The following is a 17,819-nucleotide window of genomic DNA, read 5'->3' on the forward strand; positions in this document are numbered from 1 at the left end:
AAAAGTATCTGGCACACAGTAAGTAGGCACTTAAACACTCGCTGAAAGAACGAGCGAGCCAATGCTGCTGGAACAAATGCCGAAGTGGGCCGGGCTGCAGGCACTTCTGCTTTCCCAGCGAGTGACGCTGTGGTGGCTGTGGCCAGGCACCTGAGTACAGGGCTCCGGGGCCCACTGACGATGGAGAACATGTTTGTCCGCTAAGCCTCCTGAACGTCCACCAGACGGCTGGGAACAGGCGCCTTCACTCACACTGTGGCAGAGAAGGGCAGCCGTCCAGGCTGGGCAGCCCGCGGGGGCCAGGGGCAGGCAGGGCGACGCTGCAGGGTGTCCTCTCCCAGAGAGCAGCCTGAATGAGATCAGACCACTCGGCACTTCTCCCAGTGATGGAATACGGCGAAGGAGGGAGAGGAGGGGCTACTGGTTGCCCCCTCCACAAATATTGTTACTTCTTTGTGGCTCTTCTCAAAAAAAGGAAATTCCACGACAGCAAAAAGGACCAGCAAAATTCCCATCTGCGGATGAGGAAGCCATGCCACACTTTTACATGTGACCTGATGTAAATAAAGCTCAAGAAACAAAATGCTGTAAGATACAATCCCTGTTTGCACGAAGCTTATTCTCTTGACGGGGAGACGAGACTAACAGGCAAGAAACAAATCCAGCAGCATTTTTCTGACAAGGAGTCCCTGAGAACAGGGAAGGACTGATAGATTAGTCCTAAAGTCTGGATAGTATTGGAGTTGGAACACAGAATTTCTCTAAAGTCTTACGTTTCACTTTTTAAAATCAAATTTTGTACTTGTAATCTGCATTATAAATTTTTTAAAAAATTGCTTATCAGAAAAGTCAACTTAGATTTTGTTTCCCACAATTTTAAGACAAACTGATACTTCACAGCAAGATGTGCCAAGTTCATCCTGCGGCTTTGGATTCTCCTCAGCACTGTGAGCCCCCAGGGGGGTGTAATCCTAATTGGTAAATGTGGAATTTGGATATCACAAAAAAATCATCTTTTGAAAAAAATGCATCATACAGATAATTACTAGGCTGTTCAGGAAAGGCAAAAACATTTGGAGGGACTATATGGAGCCAGATGTGAAAGGCATTATCCCAACCATTGCCAAAGATCTAAGCTGTAAGATACAGTTTTTGCTTTATTTATAAATTCTTTTAAAAATTAAGAAACTGAGACTTAAGAATTTTCTCTAAAAAAATAAAAATTAAGAAACAAGTCATTTGAAAAACATATATTTATTAATATAAATTGCAAATAACCATGCAGTGATGATGGAAATAAACTATCTTCAACTCTGGGCTTTTTTTCTAAAGGATAGATCATTTTTTCAAAAGATACAAGATACACAGATAAATCACATTCATTCCTTACAAACGCTAAATAGAAAACAATTTAAATCCATAATGAATGAATATTTTCATATGTTTCAGCAGTTTGAAATTTAAAAAATGTTAGCAAAATTATTCATTTTCATAATTTTTATGAGTAAAAAAAGAGCTAATCATGTACCTTAATATTGCCATTTTATGTATCACTCAAAACTACAAATAACCCTGAAAATAAAGTAGATTCCCATGTTTATCATATCCAGCGGTCCCCAACTTTTTTGGCACCAGGGACTGGTTTCATGGAAGACAATTTTTCCACAGACTGGGGTTCAAGGGTGGGGTGTCATGGGTCAGGGGGCTAGGGTGCAGAGCTCAGGCAGTGATGTGTAGCCCATTTCCTAACAGGCCACGGACTGGTACTGGGCGGAGGCCTGAGGGTTGGGGACCACAGATACACTATAAAAATACCGAGACATTTATCAGGCATGACTAATATAAATGAAACTGTATTTCTGAAAATGTTTCACAAACACAAGTGCATCTTTTCTCTTTGGTTCAGAAAATAAAAGAGGTAGGTTCAAATAAAGTAAATGCCTATTATTTCACTAGATTTTCATTAAAATGTTGGCCATTTATAACAGAAATTCTTAGAAATCAAACAAGTTTAGGAACTAAATTAAAAAGTGGCAAGAATAACTTCAATTAATAAATATTTTTCTAAGTCCTAGTCATACAAATCAGAAAAGATCGGCCAGGCATGGTGGCTCATGCCTGTAATCCTAGCACTCTGGGAGGCCGAGGTGGGAGGATCGCTCAAGGTCAGGAGTCAGAAACCAACCTGAGCAAGAGCAAGACCCCGTCTCTACTAAAAATAGAAAGAAATTAATTGGCCAACTAAAAATAAATATAGAAAAAATTAGCCGGGCATGGTGGTGCATACCTGCAGTCCCAGCTACTCGGGAAGCTGAGGCAGAAGGATCGCTTGAGCCCAGGATTTTGAGGCTGCTGTGAGCTAGGCTGATGCGACAGCACTCTAGCCTAGGCAACAAAGTGAGACTCTGTCTCAAAAAAACAAAAAAAATCAGAAAAGATCGTGGACTACAAAAATAGCTTTAGTAAATTAAAAAATGCTATCATTATTAGAAATTAAGTTTTCTATATCATAGCATGTTTCTAAAACTTGGAGCAAGAGCGAATACGAATGTAAGTCTACAAATTGGGCCTTTCATTTGAGTGTAGGTACCTAATGTGTAAGATTAATACAGACTACTATTAATATGTATCTCTTGGCTTTGTGCTGCCAAAATTGAGAATGGCAGGTTCAAAGAAATTTAACAGTGAGAGGGAAATAAGCATGTCATTTCTCCCAGGATCAACCCACTTTATGTAATTAAAAAAGAGAAATTTCAGATTACTAAGAATGGTTTTAAGAAGCCTTCCTGATTAAAACAAAATCTGGTTCAAAAAGTAGGAAACAAAGGACAAAGAAAAGAGAGATGCTCTGCAGAAGCTGATATAAGTAAAAGGATTTTGTTTCCTGCTGCTTTCAAACAGTGACAGAATAAACAAAATCTTTCAAATTAGTTGTCTTGTGTTGATAGTTTCACAGTAATATACTGCAAATCAATGCATAATTCCAGGAATCAAATAATAATACAAGTAAAATGAAAATGTGCTCACTGAAATAAATATAATTTCATCGCTCCTCCTTACAAATTCTGCCATTATGTTCATTCCTCTTTGGCTTGAAGAAAAACAAGAATATAAACCTAACACTTACTTGGCTGCTGTAGGTATATTTTAAATGCAATGCTTTTCTATTAATGGTTCTATAAAGAAATTTTAAGAAGTCTATAAAGACATTCAGAATATATAAAATAAGACATTTAAGGAAAACAGAATTGGCATAAACTTGAACCAACCAAAATAAAGATTAAGAATTTATCATTCTACCACACAAAACAAAATTAGTTCAAGCAAGTACATTTTCAGATTTAGGATTCAGGGCAGAGATTTGCAGGACTAGAAAGAAAAGAAAAAATTATAATTTTGTAGCCTTTTCAAAACTTATTAAAACAATGATTCTTAACATTTCTGAATATATAAAATTAAGCCCAAATATTTGAAGTGATCATTGATATGCTCTTCCCTTTTGTGAAAAAGATACAGCTTTTGCCATAGACTTATTTCAATTCTAGGAGGAAAAAGTCACCCTAGAGATTGTTGAAAATTACAATAATCATGCTAATATAAAAAATTCAACATGTCATTTCTGGTTTACTCCTAAAGTTTGCTTCATATTTTCATAAACCACATAACTGATGCCTACAGCAGGGAGCACCTTCATGAAGTTTGGGGTGATGCCTCTGTAAAGTCCTGGTATTCCTTCTTTGGAAATTATTCGTTGAAAGAGGCCAACCATGTTCAGCTGTGGGCTTCCTTCTACCATAGCTAGAAAATTAAAAAAGAAACCAGGCTAATTTAATATTCAAGCATGTTTCATCATTATTATAATAAGAATGATATTCTAGAATACAATGAAAAGATAAAATTCTAAGAAGCCCAACAAAGTACCCCTTTATATAACTCTCTTTGTATAGTACCTAATAGTGAGTGCTCTAACAATGACAGTAATAATAGTTACTTATTGAGTAATTACTATGTGTTAGACACCTGGTTAATTACTTTCCATACCAATCCTGCAAGGTAAATTTTATCCATTTTATAAATGAGGAATTAGAGGCTTGGAGAGACAGAGAAATTTGTCCTAAAACACTTAGCTATCAAGTAGCAGAACTGAGATCCGACGGTGTGTGTAACTCCAAGGCCTATATACTTTTTTTTTTTTTTTGAGACAGAGTCTCACCCTGTTGCCTGGGCTAGATCAGCCTAGCTCCCAGCAACCTCAAACTCCTGGGCTCAAGCAATCCTCCTGTTTCAGCCTCCCGAGTAGCTGGGACTACAAGCATATACCACCATGCCTGGCTAATTTTTTCTATATATTTTTAGTTGTCCAGCTAATTCTTTCTATTTTTAGTAGAGACAGGGTCTCACTCTTGCTCAGGCTGGTCTTGAACTCCTGACCTTGAGCAATCCTCCCACCTCAGCCTTCCAGAGTGCTAGGATTACAGGCATGAGCCACCACACCGGGCAATGGCCCATGTACTTTTCACTACACCACACTATCTCCTCCTCCTCCTCACTAGCCAAGTGATGAAGAGAGAACAGTTAAATCTTAGCAAGTAGGGGGAGTCCAGGGAAAGCTTTGGGAAACTTAGGAAAGGTACAGGGGATCTGGACCTTGGAAATGACCTCAACAGGCAATAAAAGGAAGGAGGGAAAGTCCATGTTGCTGGTACAACCAAGACCAGGGCAGGAATACTCATGTGCTACGGGGACACGGCTGACTGCCAGATGTGGCTGTTAGTGACAGTATAATGGGCTGGAGGTGGGCAAAGTAGGGGCAGGAAAATGGAGAAGAAGCAAACTAAAGTGGGGCCATATTATTAAAAGCTTTGAAATTCCCACTAAGAACTTCAGGATTTACTCTGAAGACACTGAAGAGTTTCAAAGATGTCTGAACAGATGTCAAATGGTCAGATCTTGTCATCAGAAATGACAAATCTATAGGCCATGCAAAGCCCTGGATTGCAGGTGACAGACAGGAGGGCTTAAATCAGACTACACAGGTTTGAATTCCAGCTCCACTATTTACCGAATGTACAACCTTGTGGAAGTTACATACTGTCTCTTCGCCCCAGTTATTCATCTGGAAAACGGGAATAATGTTAGTATGCCCTCCCAAGACGGTTATGATGGGTACGTGACAGAATACATAAGAAACGTTTAGTTTATTATTTTGCATTTTTCTCTGCAGCCATATGATCGTCTTTCAGCTCCTCAAATACGCCATGTTTGCTCCTGCCCCTGTGTCTTCATGCATGCTTGCCCTCAGCTGCAATGCTCCTTGCCCACTCCACCTATGCCCAGCTAACCCCCACTTGTCTTTCCAGTCTAGCTTAACTGATAGGGATCTGCAGCTCCCAAGTTAAGTTATGGCCCCTTGCTCTGTGCTTTCCTAACTAAGGTAGTTTAATGAAGTTGTTTACTTGCCGGACATATTTCTTCTCTACAGTGGCAGACCACATCTGAGTTGGTGACTGCTCTTAACCCTAGCATCAGGCAGACAATGGCTCAGGAAGTACTTGTCAATTAATGGACTGACTGCTTGGTGGAGAGAGGGGTGGCTGGCACTTGGAAGGGTGATTAAGGATGGAGCTATAGGTGCCCAGAGTATACTATTTAAAGAATTGACAGTAGGTAAGACTGACCAGGAAAAGCATAAAAAGGAATAGAAAGGCACAGAATGTATACTTTAATAGACTAGGTATAGCAATTAAAGCCAGCAAATAGTAACAGGAAAATAATCAATGACCTAGACAAGAAGAACACAGTAAAATCAAAGCTAACAGTGGAGACAGTGTCACAGTGAGCAGGAATCACAGTTCGAGTAGCACTAATAAACAATTCTAGCCACCACTTACCAAGAATTTGGCAAATGCCATGTGCATATATTGTTGCTAATTCTTTTAACACTGCATAATTTTCATTCTCACTGAAAACCCAAAGAGGTTTAGGGCAAAGATCTAAACCCAAATCCATCTAGATACCAAAGCTTACACTCTTAAAACATGCATTCAACACAGTCTAAAAAAAATCTTACTGTTTATCCATGAAGCATATGCAGTGCGCATCTGTGGTATTACAATTTCATGAAGAGGCAGCATTTATTTTATTTTTATTTTTTAAAAGAATCTCTGAAAAGTTTCCTTAGGGAGACAATAATTTAAAAAAATGTTGAGAAATACTGTCCTAAAACTACACTCTTCTGCCTCAGTAGAACTTGGCATTCCAAAAGCACATTACTCACACAGTACCTCATCAGTGTCATTCTGTAATCAAAAACCCACCTTGAGCCTGCATGCGAGTTCTCACCAAAGCCAAGGGGTAGCTGGCCAGCTGGCCACAGGTGCTAGATAAGGCACCACATCCCAGCAACACCGTGACTCCTGGGTTTACAGAGTCTTTTGCAAAATTATCTAGCCAATAGGACTTCAAGAGCTGCCAGAGAAACAGAAAAAAGAAAAAAAATAATGAATAACTCCATAACTGCTTTTACTCACTGTAAACATTTTCACAGCTATTCTCATCCTCGTGAGACAGAGGCCACATTTCTGCAAGAGGGAGCAGCACATTCCTAGGAGCAGCAGCCACTGTAGGAGGCCACAGCTCTGTGGACATGTGGGAGTGCCACTGGATTCAGAACATGTGAGGTTTGCACTGGTTGCTCATTTTCCTCTACACAAATATGAAGATCAATAGCACACCAAATGTAGGATCTAAAGAACATTTCTTATTGTGGGTGGGTATTAATAAAATAATATAAAATTAATTATATCTCATTTTAGACTTTACACATATTTCATTTGGTCTTTAAAAACTCTGACATGAATCTAAAGACTCATCTCAAAGGAGTTTTTAAAGAAAGGGTCAGAACCAGGTGTGCTGATCCACAGGTTATGCTTTTCCTCCTATTAAACTGGGTCCCTGTATTTCATTAGAGGGTAATAATTAGGAGAAATTATATAAAATATATATGTTAACCAATTTTTTAGACATAAAATATTTTCAGTATAAAAATACACATGAATATGTGAAAAAACTATATAACTAGTTTAAATTTTTAAATGTTTTAATTCTACAAGATTATAAGTGGCTTTCTCAATGGAAACCTTACAGGCTAGAAGGAAGTAGAATGTTATATTCAAAGTGGTGAAATTTAAAAAACTGCCAACTAAGAACACTGTATCAGGAAAACTATCCTTAAAAACCAAAGGAGAAAATAAGACCTTCCCAGACAAACTAAAGCTGAGATAGTTCATCATCACTAGAACTTCCCTACAAGAAAGGCTACAAGGGGAAACAAAAGGATGATAAACAGCAACACAAAACCATATGAAAATTTAAAACTGCATGGTGAAAGTAAATATGTAGAAATTGTAAAATCCTATCATACTGTAATACAGGTTATAAATGACTTTGAAATCTAAATTTCAAAAACACAATTTAAACAGAATTTAAAAAACAAAAGCATAAAAAGTAACTATAAATCTACATAATGGATACACAATATAAAAAAAGGTAATTTGTGTCATCAATAACAAAGTAGAGGAGAGAATATCACAGATGTATAAAAGAGTGGAGTTTTTATACACAATTGAAGTTAATTTGTAACCAGCTTAAAATAGACTGTTTTAACTTTAATATGTTTTATGTAATTGCAATAGTGACCATAGGGCTAATATCTATGGAACATACACAAAGGGAATCAAAACATGCCATACAAAAAAAAAAAAAAAATCAACAAAACACAAAAGAAAGCAGTAAGAGAGGAAAGACAAAAAAGCTACAAGACAAAGCTACAAAACAACTGAGAAAATGATAATAGTAAGTCCATCCCTATCAGAAATTGCTTTAAATGTAAATATATTAAATCACATAATTAAAAGACATAAATTGCTGAATGGATAAAAGATACAGAATCAACTATATCCTATCTATAAGCAATGCACTTTAGACCCAAGGACACACACAGGTTGAAAATAAAAGGATGGAAAAAGATATTCCATACAAAGAGGAACCTAAAGAGAACAAAGGTCGCCATACTTACATAAATATAGGCTTTAAGACAAAAAGTATCACTGGAGACAAAGAAGGACATTATCTAATGATAAACAGGCCAATTTACCAGGAAGATATAGTAATTATAAATATATGTGAACCCAAAATTAAGCTCCTAAATATATGAAAAAGGACTGAAGGAAGAACTAAACATCAACATAATAAAAGCAGGAGACCTCAATACTCCACTTTCAGTTATAGATAGAACAACCAGCAGAAAATGAATAAAAAACTAAAGAGGACATGAAAAACACTACAGACCAACCGGACCTAACAGCCATTTACAGACCACTCCACCCAACAACAGCAGAATACACCTTCCTCTCAAGTGTACATGGAACACTCTCCTAGACAGACTACATGCTCAGCCACAACATGAGTCTTACTGAATTTAGCAGACTGAAATCATATGAAGTATCTTCTCTGGCCACAGTGGAATGAAACTAGAAATCAACAGCAGAGGGAAACAGAAAAATCTACAACTATATGCAAATTAAATAACTCACTTTTAAACAACCAATAAATAGGTCAAAGACGAAATCACACAGGAATTTAGAAAATATCTGGAGACAAATGAAAATGAAAACACAACATACCAAAACGTACGGGACGCAGCAAATGTAGTACCCAGTGTAGTTCTAAGAGGAAAGTTTATAGCAATAAATCCTTACATTAAGAAAGAATAAAGATCTCAAATCAACAACCTAACTTTATACCTCAAAGAACCAGAAAAGGAACACACTAACCCAAAAGTTAGCAGAAGGAAGGAAATAATAAAGATTAGAGCAGAGATAAACAAAATAGAGTATAGAAAAACAACAGGAAAAAAAAAAATCAGTAAAACCAAGAGTTGCTGCTTTGAAAAGATCAACAAAATTGACAAACCTTTAGCTACACTAATTAAGAAAAAAGGAGAGCAGACTCAAATAACTAAAATTAGAAATGAAAGAGGGGACATTACAATCGATGTCATAAAAATAAAAAGGATTAAAAGAGACTGTTATGAACAATTATATGCTAACAAATTAAATAACCTAAAAGAAATGGATAAATTCCTAGAAACCTATCAATACTGACTCATGAAAAAACAGAAAATCTGAATAGATCTGTAACTAGTAAGGAGATTGAATCAGTAATCAAAAAACTCCCATCAAAGAAAAGCCCAGGACCAGATGGCTTCACTGGAGAAGTCTACCAAACATTTAGAGATGAATTAACACCAATCCTTCTCAAACTCTTCCAAAGAATTGAAGAGGAGAAAGCACTTCCAAACTCATTCTGTAAGGCCAGCATTACCCTGATACCAAAACCAGACAAACACGTAACATGGTAATAACATGTTGATATGTTTTTCATGATAAAAACACTCAATAAACTAGGAATAGAATGAAACTACCTCAACATAATAAAAGTCACATATGAAAAGCCCACAGTTGACAACTCAACAGTGAAAACTGAACGCTTTCCCTCTAAGATCCAGTTCAAGCAAGGATGCCTACTCTTACCACTACTACTCCACGTAGTACCGGAAGTTGAGCCAGAACATTTAGACAAGAAAAAGGGTCGAAATTTGAAAGGAAGAAGCAAAATTATCTCTGATCACAGATGCTATGATTTTATATGCAGAAAACCCTAAAACTTCCACATAAAACTTAAACTTAAAAAACAATGTTAGCAAAGTTGCAGGATACAAAATTAACACAGAAAAAACAAATGTGTTTCTTCTATATATTAACATTGATCAATCTGAAAAGGAAACTTTTTTTTAAATCCCATTTACGATAGCATCAAAAATAATAAAATAGAAATAAACCTAATCAAGGAGGTGAAACACTTGTATACTGAAAACTAAAAAACATTGCTAAAAGAAATCAAAGACGTAAATAAATGGAAAGACATTTCATGTTCATGGACTGGAAGACTTAATACTGTTAAAATGTCCATACCACCTGCCATGGACTGAATGTTTATATTCCCCATAATGTTAAGGACCTGATTCAATAGGATTAGTGTCTTTTAAGAAGAGACATCACAAAATTTACAAGGTCTCTCTTCTCTCTCTCGCCCCCACCCCTGGCCCCCTCAACCCCAAGGAAAGGCATGTGAAGACATGGTGAGAAGGCAGCGATCTACAAGCCAGAAAGAGAACCTTCACCAGAAATAGAATCAGCCAGAACCTTGATCTGGGACTTCTAGCCTCCAGAATTGTAAAAACAATAAATTTCTGTTGTTTATGCTACCCAGACTGTGGTATTTTGTTATGGCAGTCCAAGCACACTAATACACTACCCAAGGCAATCTACAGATTCAAGGCAATCCCTAACAAAATCCCAATGGCTTTTTTTATGGAAATAGAAAATATCATCCTAGAATTCATATGGAATCTCAAGGGATCCCAGATAGCCAAAATAATATTGAAAAAGAACAAATCTTGAGGCCTCACACTTTTTGATTTTAAAATATACTATAAAACAACAATAATCAAGATAGTATGGTACTAGCATAAAGGCAGATACACATACCAACAAAATAGAGTAGAACAGGGAGCCCAGAAATAAACCTTTGTGTATATAGCCAAATAACCTTCAACAAGGGAGCAGAGACCACACACTGGGGAAAACAGAGTCCCTTCAACAAATGGTGCTGGGAAAACTGGATATCCACATGCAAATGAATGAAGTTGGACCCTTATCTAACACCACATACAGAAATTAATTCAAAATGAATTAAAGACCTAAATGCAAGGCCTAAAACTATAGAACTCTTCGGAGAAAGCATAGGGAGAAAGCATTGGATTTGGCAACAATTTTTTGGATATGACACTACAAGCACAGGTAACAAAAACAAAAAATAGACAAATGGGACTACATCAAACTGGAAGTTCCTATGCAACAAAGGCAACAATCAACAGATTGCAATCTATAGATTGCAACCTAAAGGCAACCTATACATTGGGAGAAAATATTTGCAAACTATATATCTGGTAAGGAATTAATGTCTAGAATGTATTTTTAAAAAACTCCTACAACTCAATAATAACAACAAAGAAAATATGATTAAAGAAATGGGCAAAGGACCTGAACAGACATTTTTCCAAACATGACATACAAATGGCCACCAGGTATATGGAAAGATGCTCAACATCATTTATCATCAAGGAAATGCAAATCAAAACCACAATGAGATCTTGTTTACACCTGTTTGGATGGCCACTAGCAAAACAAACAACAAAAACAAAAAAACAGAAAATAAGCATTGGTGAGGGCATGGAGAAACTGAAACTTCTGCGCACTGTTGATAAGAATTAAAAAAAAAGATGTAGTCACTAAGGAAAACAGTATGGCGTTCTCTCAAAAAATTAAAAATAGAATTATCATCTGATCCAGTAATCCCACTTCTGAGTATGCATCAAAAAGAACTTAAAACAGGAGCTCACAGAGATGTTTGTAAAACCATGTTGACTGGAGTACTATTCACACTAGTCAAGATGTGTTAATACAAACCCAAATGTCCATCAATAGATGAATCCAAAAAAATGTGACATACATTAATACACACAATGAAATATTATTCACCTTTAAAAAACAAAAGAAATCCTATCATACACTACAATGTGAATGAATCTTGAGGACATTATGCCAAGTGAAGTAAGCCAGTCACAAAAAGACAAACACCACATGATTTCATTTATATGAGATAGCTAACTAAAGCAGTCAAACTCATAGAAAGAGAAAGTGTGTTACCAGGGACCAGGGTGAGGAAGAAACTGGGAGCTGTGTTCAACGAGTACAGAACCTCAGTTTTGCAAGATGAAAAGATCTGTTGCACAACAATCCACATATAGTTAACACTGCTGTACTATATATTTTAAAATAGTTAAGATGGTAAATTTTATGTTATGTGTTTTTTACCACAATTTTAAAAAAAGACTTTACAAGAAGTAAAGTCCTAAGCCACAATGACATACCACTTCATATTTACTAGGATGGCTATGATAAAAGATTTTTTTTTTGTTTAAAAAGGAAAAATAACAAGTGTTAACAAGGTTATGGAAACACTGGAAGCCTTATATAGTGCTGATGAGAAGGTAAAACAGTGGAGCCACCATCAAAAATAGTTTGACAGTGCCTCAAAAAGCTAAACACAGAACCACTATATGACCCAGCAGTTCCATTCCTGGGTATATACTCAAAGGAATTAAAAGCAGTGACTCAAATAGATACTTAAATGTCTATGTTTCTTGCAGCACTATTCACAATAGTCAAAAGGTTGAAACAATCCTAGTGTTAACAATAGATAAATGAATATATACACACAATGGAATATTATTCAGCCACTAAAAGGAAAGAAGTTCTGATATATGCTATAATATGAATGAAAGACACTGGGCTAAGTGAAATAATGACACAAAAGGACAAATACTGAATGATTCCACTTATAAAATATCTAGAATAGACAAATTCATACAGATAGAAAGTAGATTAGAGGTTACCAGGCCTTGAGGAGAAGAGAGAATGGGGAGTTACTGCTCAATGGTTAAAGAGTTTCTCTTTGGAGTGATGAAAAAGCTTGGAAATAGCGTTAATCGTTGCACAGTATTGTGAACGTAATTAATGCCACTCAACTGTACACTTAAAAATGGTTAAAATGGCAAATTTCATGTTATATTTTACCATAATTTTAAAAAATTAATAATGTAATATACCAAAAGCCATTGAATGGTATACTTCAAATGGTTGAAATATATGGAATATGAATTAAGTATCAGTAAATCTGTTAAAAACAAAAGTCAAGTCCTCTAAGAAAGCTTCATTTCACATTCCACCCCTCCTCTCGGCTGTAGGTTGGGCCCCGCCTATCATGCACCCTGGCTTACACCTCCCACAGCACAACCAACCCACACCATGCTTTAGTTCCTGGCTTGTCTATCTCCCCCACCAAACCTTCAGTTTCTTAAAGGCAGACATTGAGTCCTTCTTTGAATCCCTAGATCCAACATCTAACCCAGTGGTTTGTATACTGTGTGCTCAATACATGTTTATCAGATTCATAAACTGTTAAATGATTTAGGTGGCGGGGCTGATCCAAGATTTGAATTCTGAGTCAGTACAAGGAATGAAACTGAATTAGCCCCACCAAGTCAACCTGGCTTTATCAATGTCAGATTTTAAAACATTAAAGAAAATGTGACATTTTTGCTTATTTCTTTCCGCTCAAAACAATCTCTAGTACTATCTTCTAAGGTGAATAACTATACCTAAATTTGAGTATACTCTTCAAGGAAATCTAATAAGAAAGTGATCCCATGAATATTCATATTCAAGGTGCTTGAAAAGAAAGTTCAAATAATATACACTTGAATCTACAAATCTTTTTCTGGTATATATCTAATTCTTCATATAAAGTCAAATTCTAACAACAAGAGCTATTTAACTACATTTTCAGATTTAAAAGATTGTTATAAACTCACCTCATACACAGCAAGATCTATACCTGCATAAGGTATAATGCCTAATAAATTGGGAACATAACCTTTGTAAAAAGCTCCAAAACCTTCATATTTCAAAATCTTCTTGGCACAATCATATATTCCAGAGTATTGCCCAGTTTTGCCTACAGCCAGCCTGGTTTTCACAACCTGCATATAAAAGAATATAACAAAATACTCTTGTTCATATTAATTCAATCATCATGGAATTCAAAAGAAGGCATTTTACAAAGAACAAACATCCAGCACATATCGTCACTCAAATGACTATCCAATGCGTTGACATATTCTCCCTCATATATTACTATTTTTCTTTTTTTAGACATGGTCTTGCTCTATCACCCAAGCTGGAGGGCAGTGGCCCAATCAGAGCTCACTGCAACCTTGAATTCCTGGGCTCAAGTAATCGCCTGGCTAATTTTCTAATAGAGACAGGGTCTCACTATGTAGCCCAGGCAGGTCTTGAATTCCTGGGATCAAGCAAATCTCCTTCCTCAGCCTCCCAAAGTGCTGGGATTATAGGCATGAGCCATTGTGCCTGGCTGTATTACCTCTTTTGAGGGGCTAAGATTAGAGCCAGGGAGACCCATTTATTACTAAGAGGATCTGAATGAGGGCAGTGATAGAGGAAATGGAGACAAGTAATCTACACATGTCTTAACAAAAATGACCGGTCACCAATTAGGTATGGAAGGTTAGGAAAATGGTAGTATAAAACAGTGGCCCCCAACTTTTTGGCACCAGGGGCCAGTTTCCTGGAAGATAATTTTTCCATGGTGGTGGGGGGAGAGGCGGGGGTGTGGGGGGGTGGGATATGGAGCCCGGGATGTGATATGGCCCAGTTCCTAACAGACCACAGACCGGTACCGGTCCATGGCCTGGGAGTTGGGGACTGCAGCGTAAAGAATAACTTCCTGTGTTTCCAGCATGGAATATAGGAGGGGAGGAGTGGGGAGGTGATGCTGCTAATATTAACTGATATGGAGGATATAAGAGGAAGAAAAGCTATTGAGATAGGATACTTTTTCGAGAGGTATGTGGAGTAATATGAACAATCATGTTACTCCAAGCTTGTAAAGAAAGCTGTATTAACATGCATACCACAGAGTAGTGAAAGTTAAGGGTGTATCCTGCTTAGGTCTTATCGGTTACTAAAAAATCCTTTGTTATATCAATAAAGATACCAGTATCTAACAATATCATTTTTGCTCCACAGCAGGAGTTGGCAAACTTTTTCTGTATAGGACAAACAATAAATATTTTAGTCTTTGCATGCCTACAATATCAGGTCTTTATTGCATATTATTTTTCTTTTGTTTTATTTTTATCTACCTTTTAAAAATGGAAAAACCACTTAGCTCAAGCACTGTCCAAAATAGTCCACAGGTTTGTGGTTTGCCAACCCATGCTCTAATGGAAAGATGTCTAGTCAGGATTACCATCATAGTAATGTAATCAAATCCCAAGGTTCCATTATTAAATTTACAGTACAGGAACGCTTTAAAGAGAAATGGGAGTTATAATCTTTATCAATACAGTGGCAGCCAGCCTCTCCAGTCAGCCAGTGGCAGACTACCTCTCCTGGTAGTCACACCATTGTGTAACCCCTCCCACACTCTACCGGATTGGTCTGTGTGACCAAGAGAATACAGCAAAAGTGACAAAAGACTGCAGCTTCCATCTTGGGCATTCTCTCTCTGTCTCTCCCATTCTCAATCTCTCATTCTGTTGGATCACTGACTGTAGGGAAGCCAGCTACCCTGTAGTGAGGCTCCTCAGACAGCCTCTTGAAAGGCCCGTGTGATAAGGAACAGATAGATGTTTCCAGCCAATAGCAAATGAGGTCTGGCAGCAGCCACATGAGTGAGCCTAGAAGCAGATCTATTGCCAGTTGAGCAGCCCTGGCCAACATCTTGATTTTAAGATGGAAAAGCCCTGAGCCAGTGACACTGGGCTAGGGTGCTATGATACACACTTGCTGTTTTAAACTGTTAATTTTGGGATAACTTGTTATACAGCGATAGATAACCAATACAAATACCTTCAAGCAATCAGACTTCACGATGGTACTTACCTCCATGGGATAAATAAAAGTCTGTGCAGTTGCTCCAGCCATGGAACCAGAAATAAATCTCTCAAAGGTTCCAATTTTTTGTCCTTCCTCAGTAAGCAACTTCTTGTACTGTATGAATAAGTTTTAAAATTCACATTAATATCTACTATGGACTGAACTTTGGCCCCTCAAAATTTACATGCTGAAGCCCTAACCCCCGATGTGATAGTATCGGGAGATGGGGCTTTGGGGGGTAAAGTTAGATGAGGTCATAAGGGAAGACCCCTACTGATAGGATAGTGTTCTTCTAAGACCAGATACCAGAGAGCTTACTCTCTCTCAGTCTCTCTTTCCTCAATGTGCATCAAGGAAAACCCATGTGAGCACACAGCAAGAAGGTGGCTATCCACAAGCCAGGAAGAGACTCCTCACTAGAAACCAAACTAGCTGACCCCTTGACCTTGGACTTCCCAGCCTCCAGAACTGTGGGAAATAAATTTCTGCTGTTTAAGCTACACAGTCTGTGGTATGTTATGGCAGCCAGGGCTAACTAATACAATGTATCAAATTGTTCCTATGCTAAAACAATGTAATAGCATTCTTTCCTAGATGCACAAATACAGGGTTAATAAAGTTTTCACAATTTTTGGAGAGTTTTCTCATAATTTTTTTTTAGATGAGTTTATTTTCACCAGTACACGTAAAATCAATAAATAAGTGACAAACAAGTATTAATAAAACAACTTAGAAAAACAGTTTTTGTAGGTAATACATATAATTGCTATGTATTACCTACAAAAACTGTAGGTACTAACATGTCAACCCCAGCATCTCCCTGGTCAACCACTAAAGCAACTTAACACAGCTGATTGGACCAGGGGTGGAAATATGAACCAAATGTAGCCAAAACAGTAACTGGGCAGAATGTTAGCATAATGGGCTCCAGAGTCAGGCAGACCTGGGCTGAAATCCCAGAATGGGGTGGCCCTGAGCAAGTTCATGAACATGTCCAGGTGCAGTTTCCTCATCTGTGATAACAGTATCTGTCTCATATGGTTATTGAGCAGATTAAATTAAAACTTGTAACAGCACAGTTCTGGGCACTTGGCAGATGTTCAGTAGACATTATTATTATTACTATTATCGCTAATATATTATCTTTGTACAACATGGAGAGAAAAATTTCTGCCCAAACACAGACTATGGGAATTAGCCAGGCAAACCAGAATCCTTCTTTCAGAAATTGGGGTGGTGGGTGGGGGCGGTCTACAGAAGTAATCAGTTGCTGACCCCCAGGGAAACGTGGATAATCAACAGAGAGAAGCAGACACATGCGAGGAGAAGGAAAGAGTCAGGGAAGTCCTACTTCCTGACCTTCTCTGAGGATCGTTTCCTACCGCCACCTGTATCCCCACAGTGACCCCCATTCCTGAGCTAGCCAGTTTCTGTTCCTTGGGATTTAATGAGCCCAATGCAACAATACAGGATGACTTTCCCTAGCAAAATTGTGTTTCTCTGTTCATGATAAAAATTAAATATATTATTATTTCATAAAGTTCTCAAATAGCAAGGTATTCCTCCAAAAAGAAATTACTGCTTCCAAGGGTTCTGATTCCTGAACACCAAAAATGTTATGTAAAACTTCTCTTCCGCCTACGCCCAACTAATTTTCCCATACATCAGATTGTCACAGTCATTAAATATAATTTGTTTAAAACTTTCCTGCATATTAAAAGGAACACTGAAGGCATTTTTTACATCTTGTACTATACCCCCCCAGAGAACCTGTCAAAAGTACACAGTAATTATTTAGTGACTAATGAAGAATATTTAAAGGAATTGTTTGGGGCTCCTGTTCCCCCAAAACACACCACATACAAAAGAAGGAGTTTAGGACAGAGTCTGTAAAGGGTCAGGCACTGTGCCAGGCACTTAACACTGTCACCAAACTTAATCTCCATCTTAGAGATGAGGTAACAGTCAGAGAGACTTGTCAGAATGCCTACTTTAATCTTCTCCATTCTCCTCTAGCTTCCAGCACCACTTCCTCCGTCTTTCTCAGGAAAGGCCCTTTCTTGGGAACTCAAGGAAGAACAGAAAGGCCACCAGGCAAGAATGTCCTGGTATTCCTGCCTACCACCCACAAAATTATCCACAACCACATATATTTCTTTCTCCCCAAGCCGGCAT

At 37.5% G+C, this 17,819-nt stretch overlaps 1 protein-coding gene across 2 annotated transcripts in view; it reads right to left on the bottom strand.

Annotated features, from left to right (window-relative positions):
• Positions 1-1,238: 1,238 nt before the first annotated feature.
• LOC105864043 (mitochondrial adenyl nucleotide antiporter SLC25A24) overlaps positions 1,239-17,819 on the bottom strand; it is a 50,834-nt gene continuing 34,253 nt past the window's right edge. For both annotated transcript variants that reach the window (XM_075999924.1, XM_075999925.1), the window contains exons 7-10: positions 15,651-15,758; positions 13,559-13,726; positions 6,318-6,468; positions 1,239-3,798 (exon numbers count right to left, since the gene is read on the bottom strand). In XM_075999924.1, the coding sequence (XP_075856039.1) occupies positions 3,614-3,798; positions 6,318-6,468; positions 13,559-13,726; positions 15,651-15,758 (612 nt within the window). In that variant the 3' untranslated portion in view covers positions 1,239-3,613. The remainder of the gene's footprint in view (positions 3,799-6,317; positions 6,469-13,558; positions 13,727-15,650; positions 15,759-17,819) is intronic.

The sequence above is a fragment of the Microcebus murinus genome, chromosome 2 (assembly GCF_040939455.1).
Source record: "Microcebus murinus isolate Inina chromosome 2, M.murinus_Inina_mat1.0, whole genome shotgun sequence".
Lineage (NCBI taxonomy): Eukaryota > Metazoa > Chordata > Mammalia > Primates > Cheirogaleidae > Microcebus > Microcebus murinus.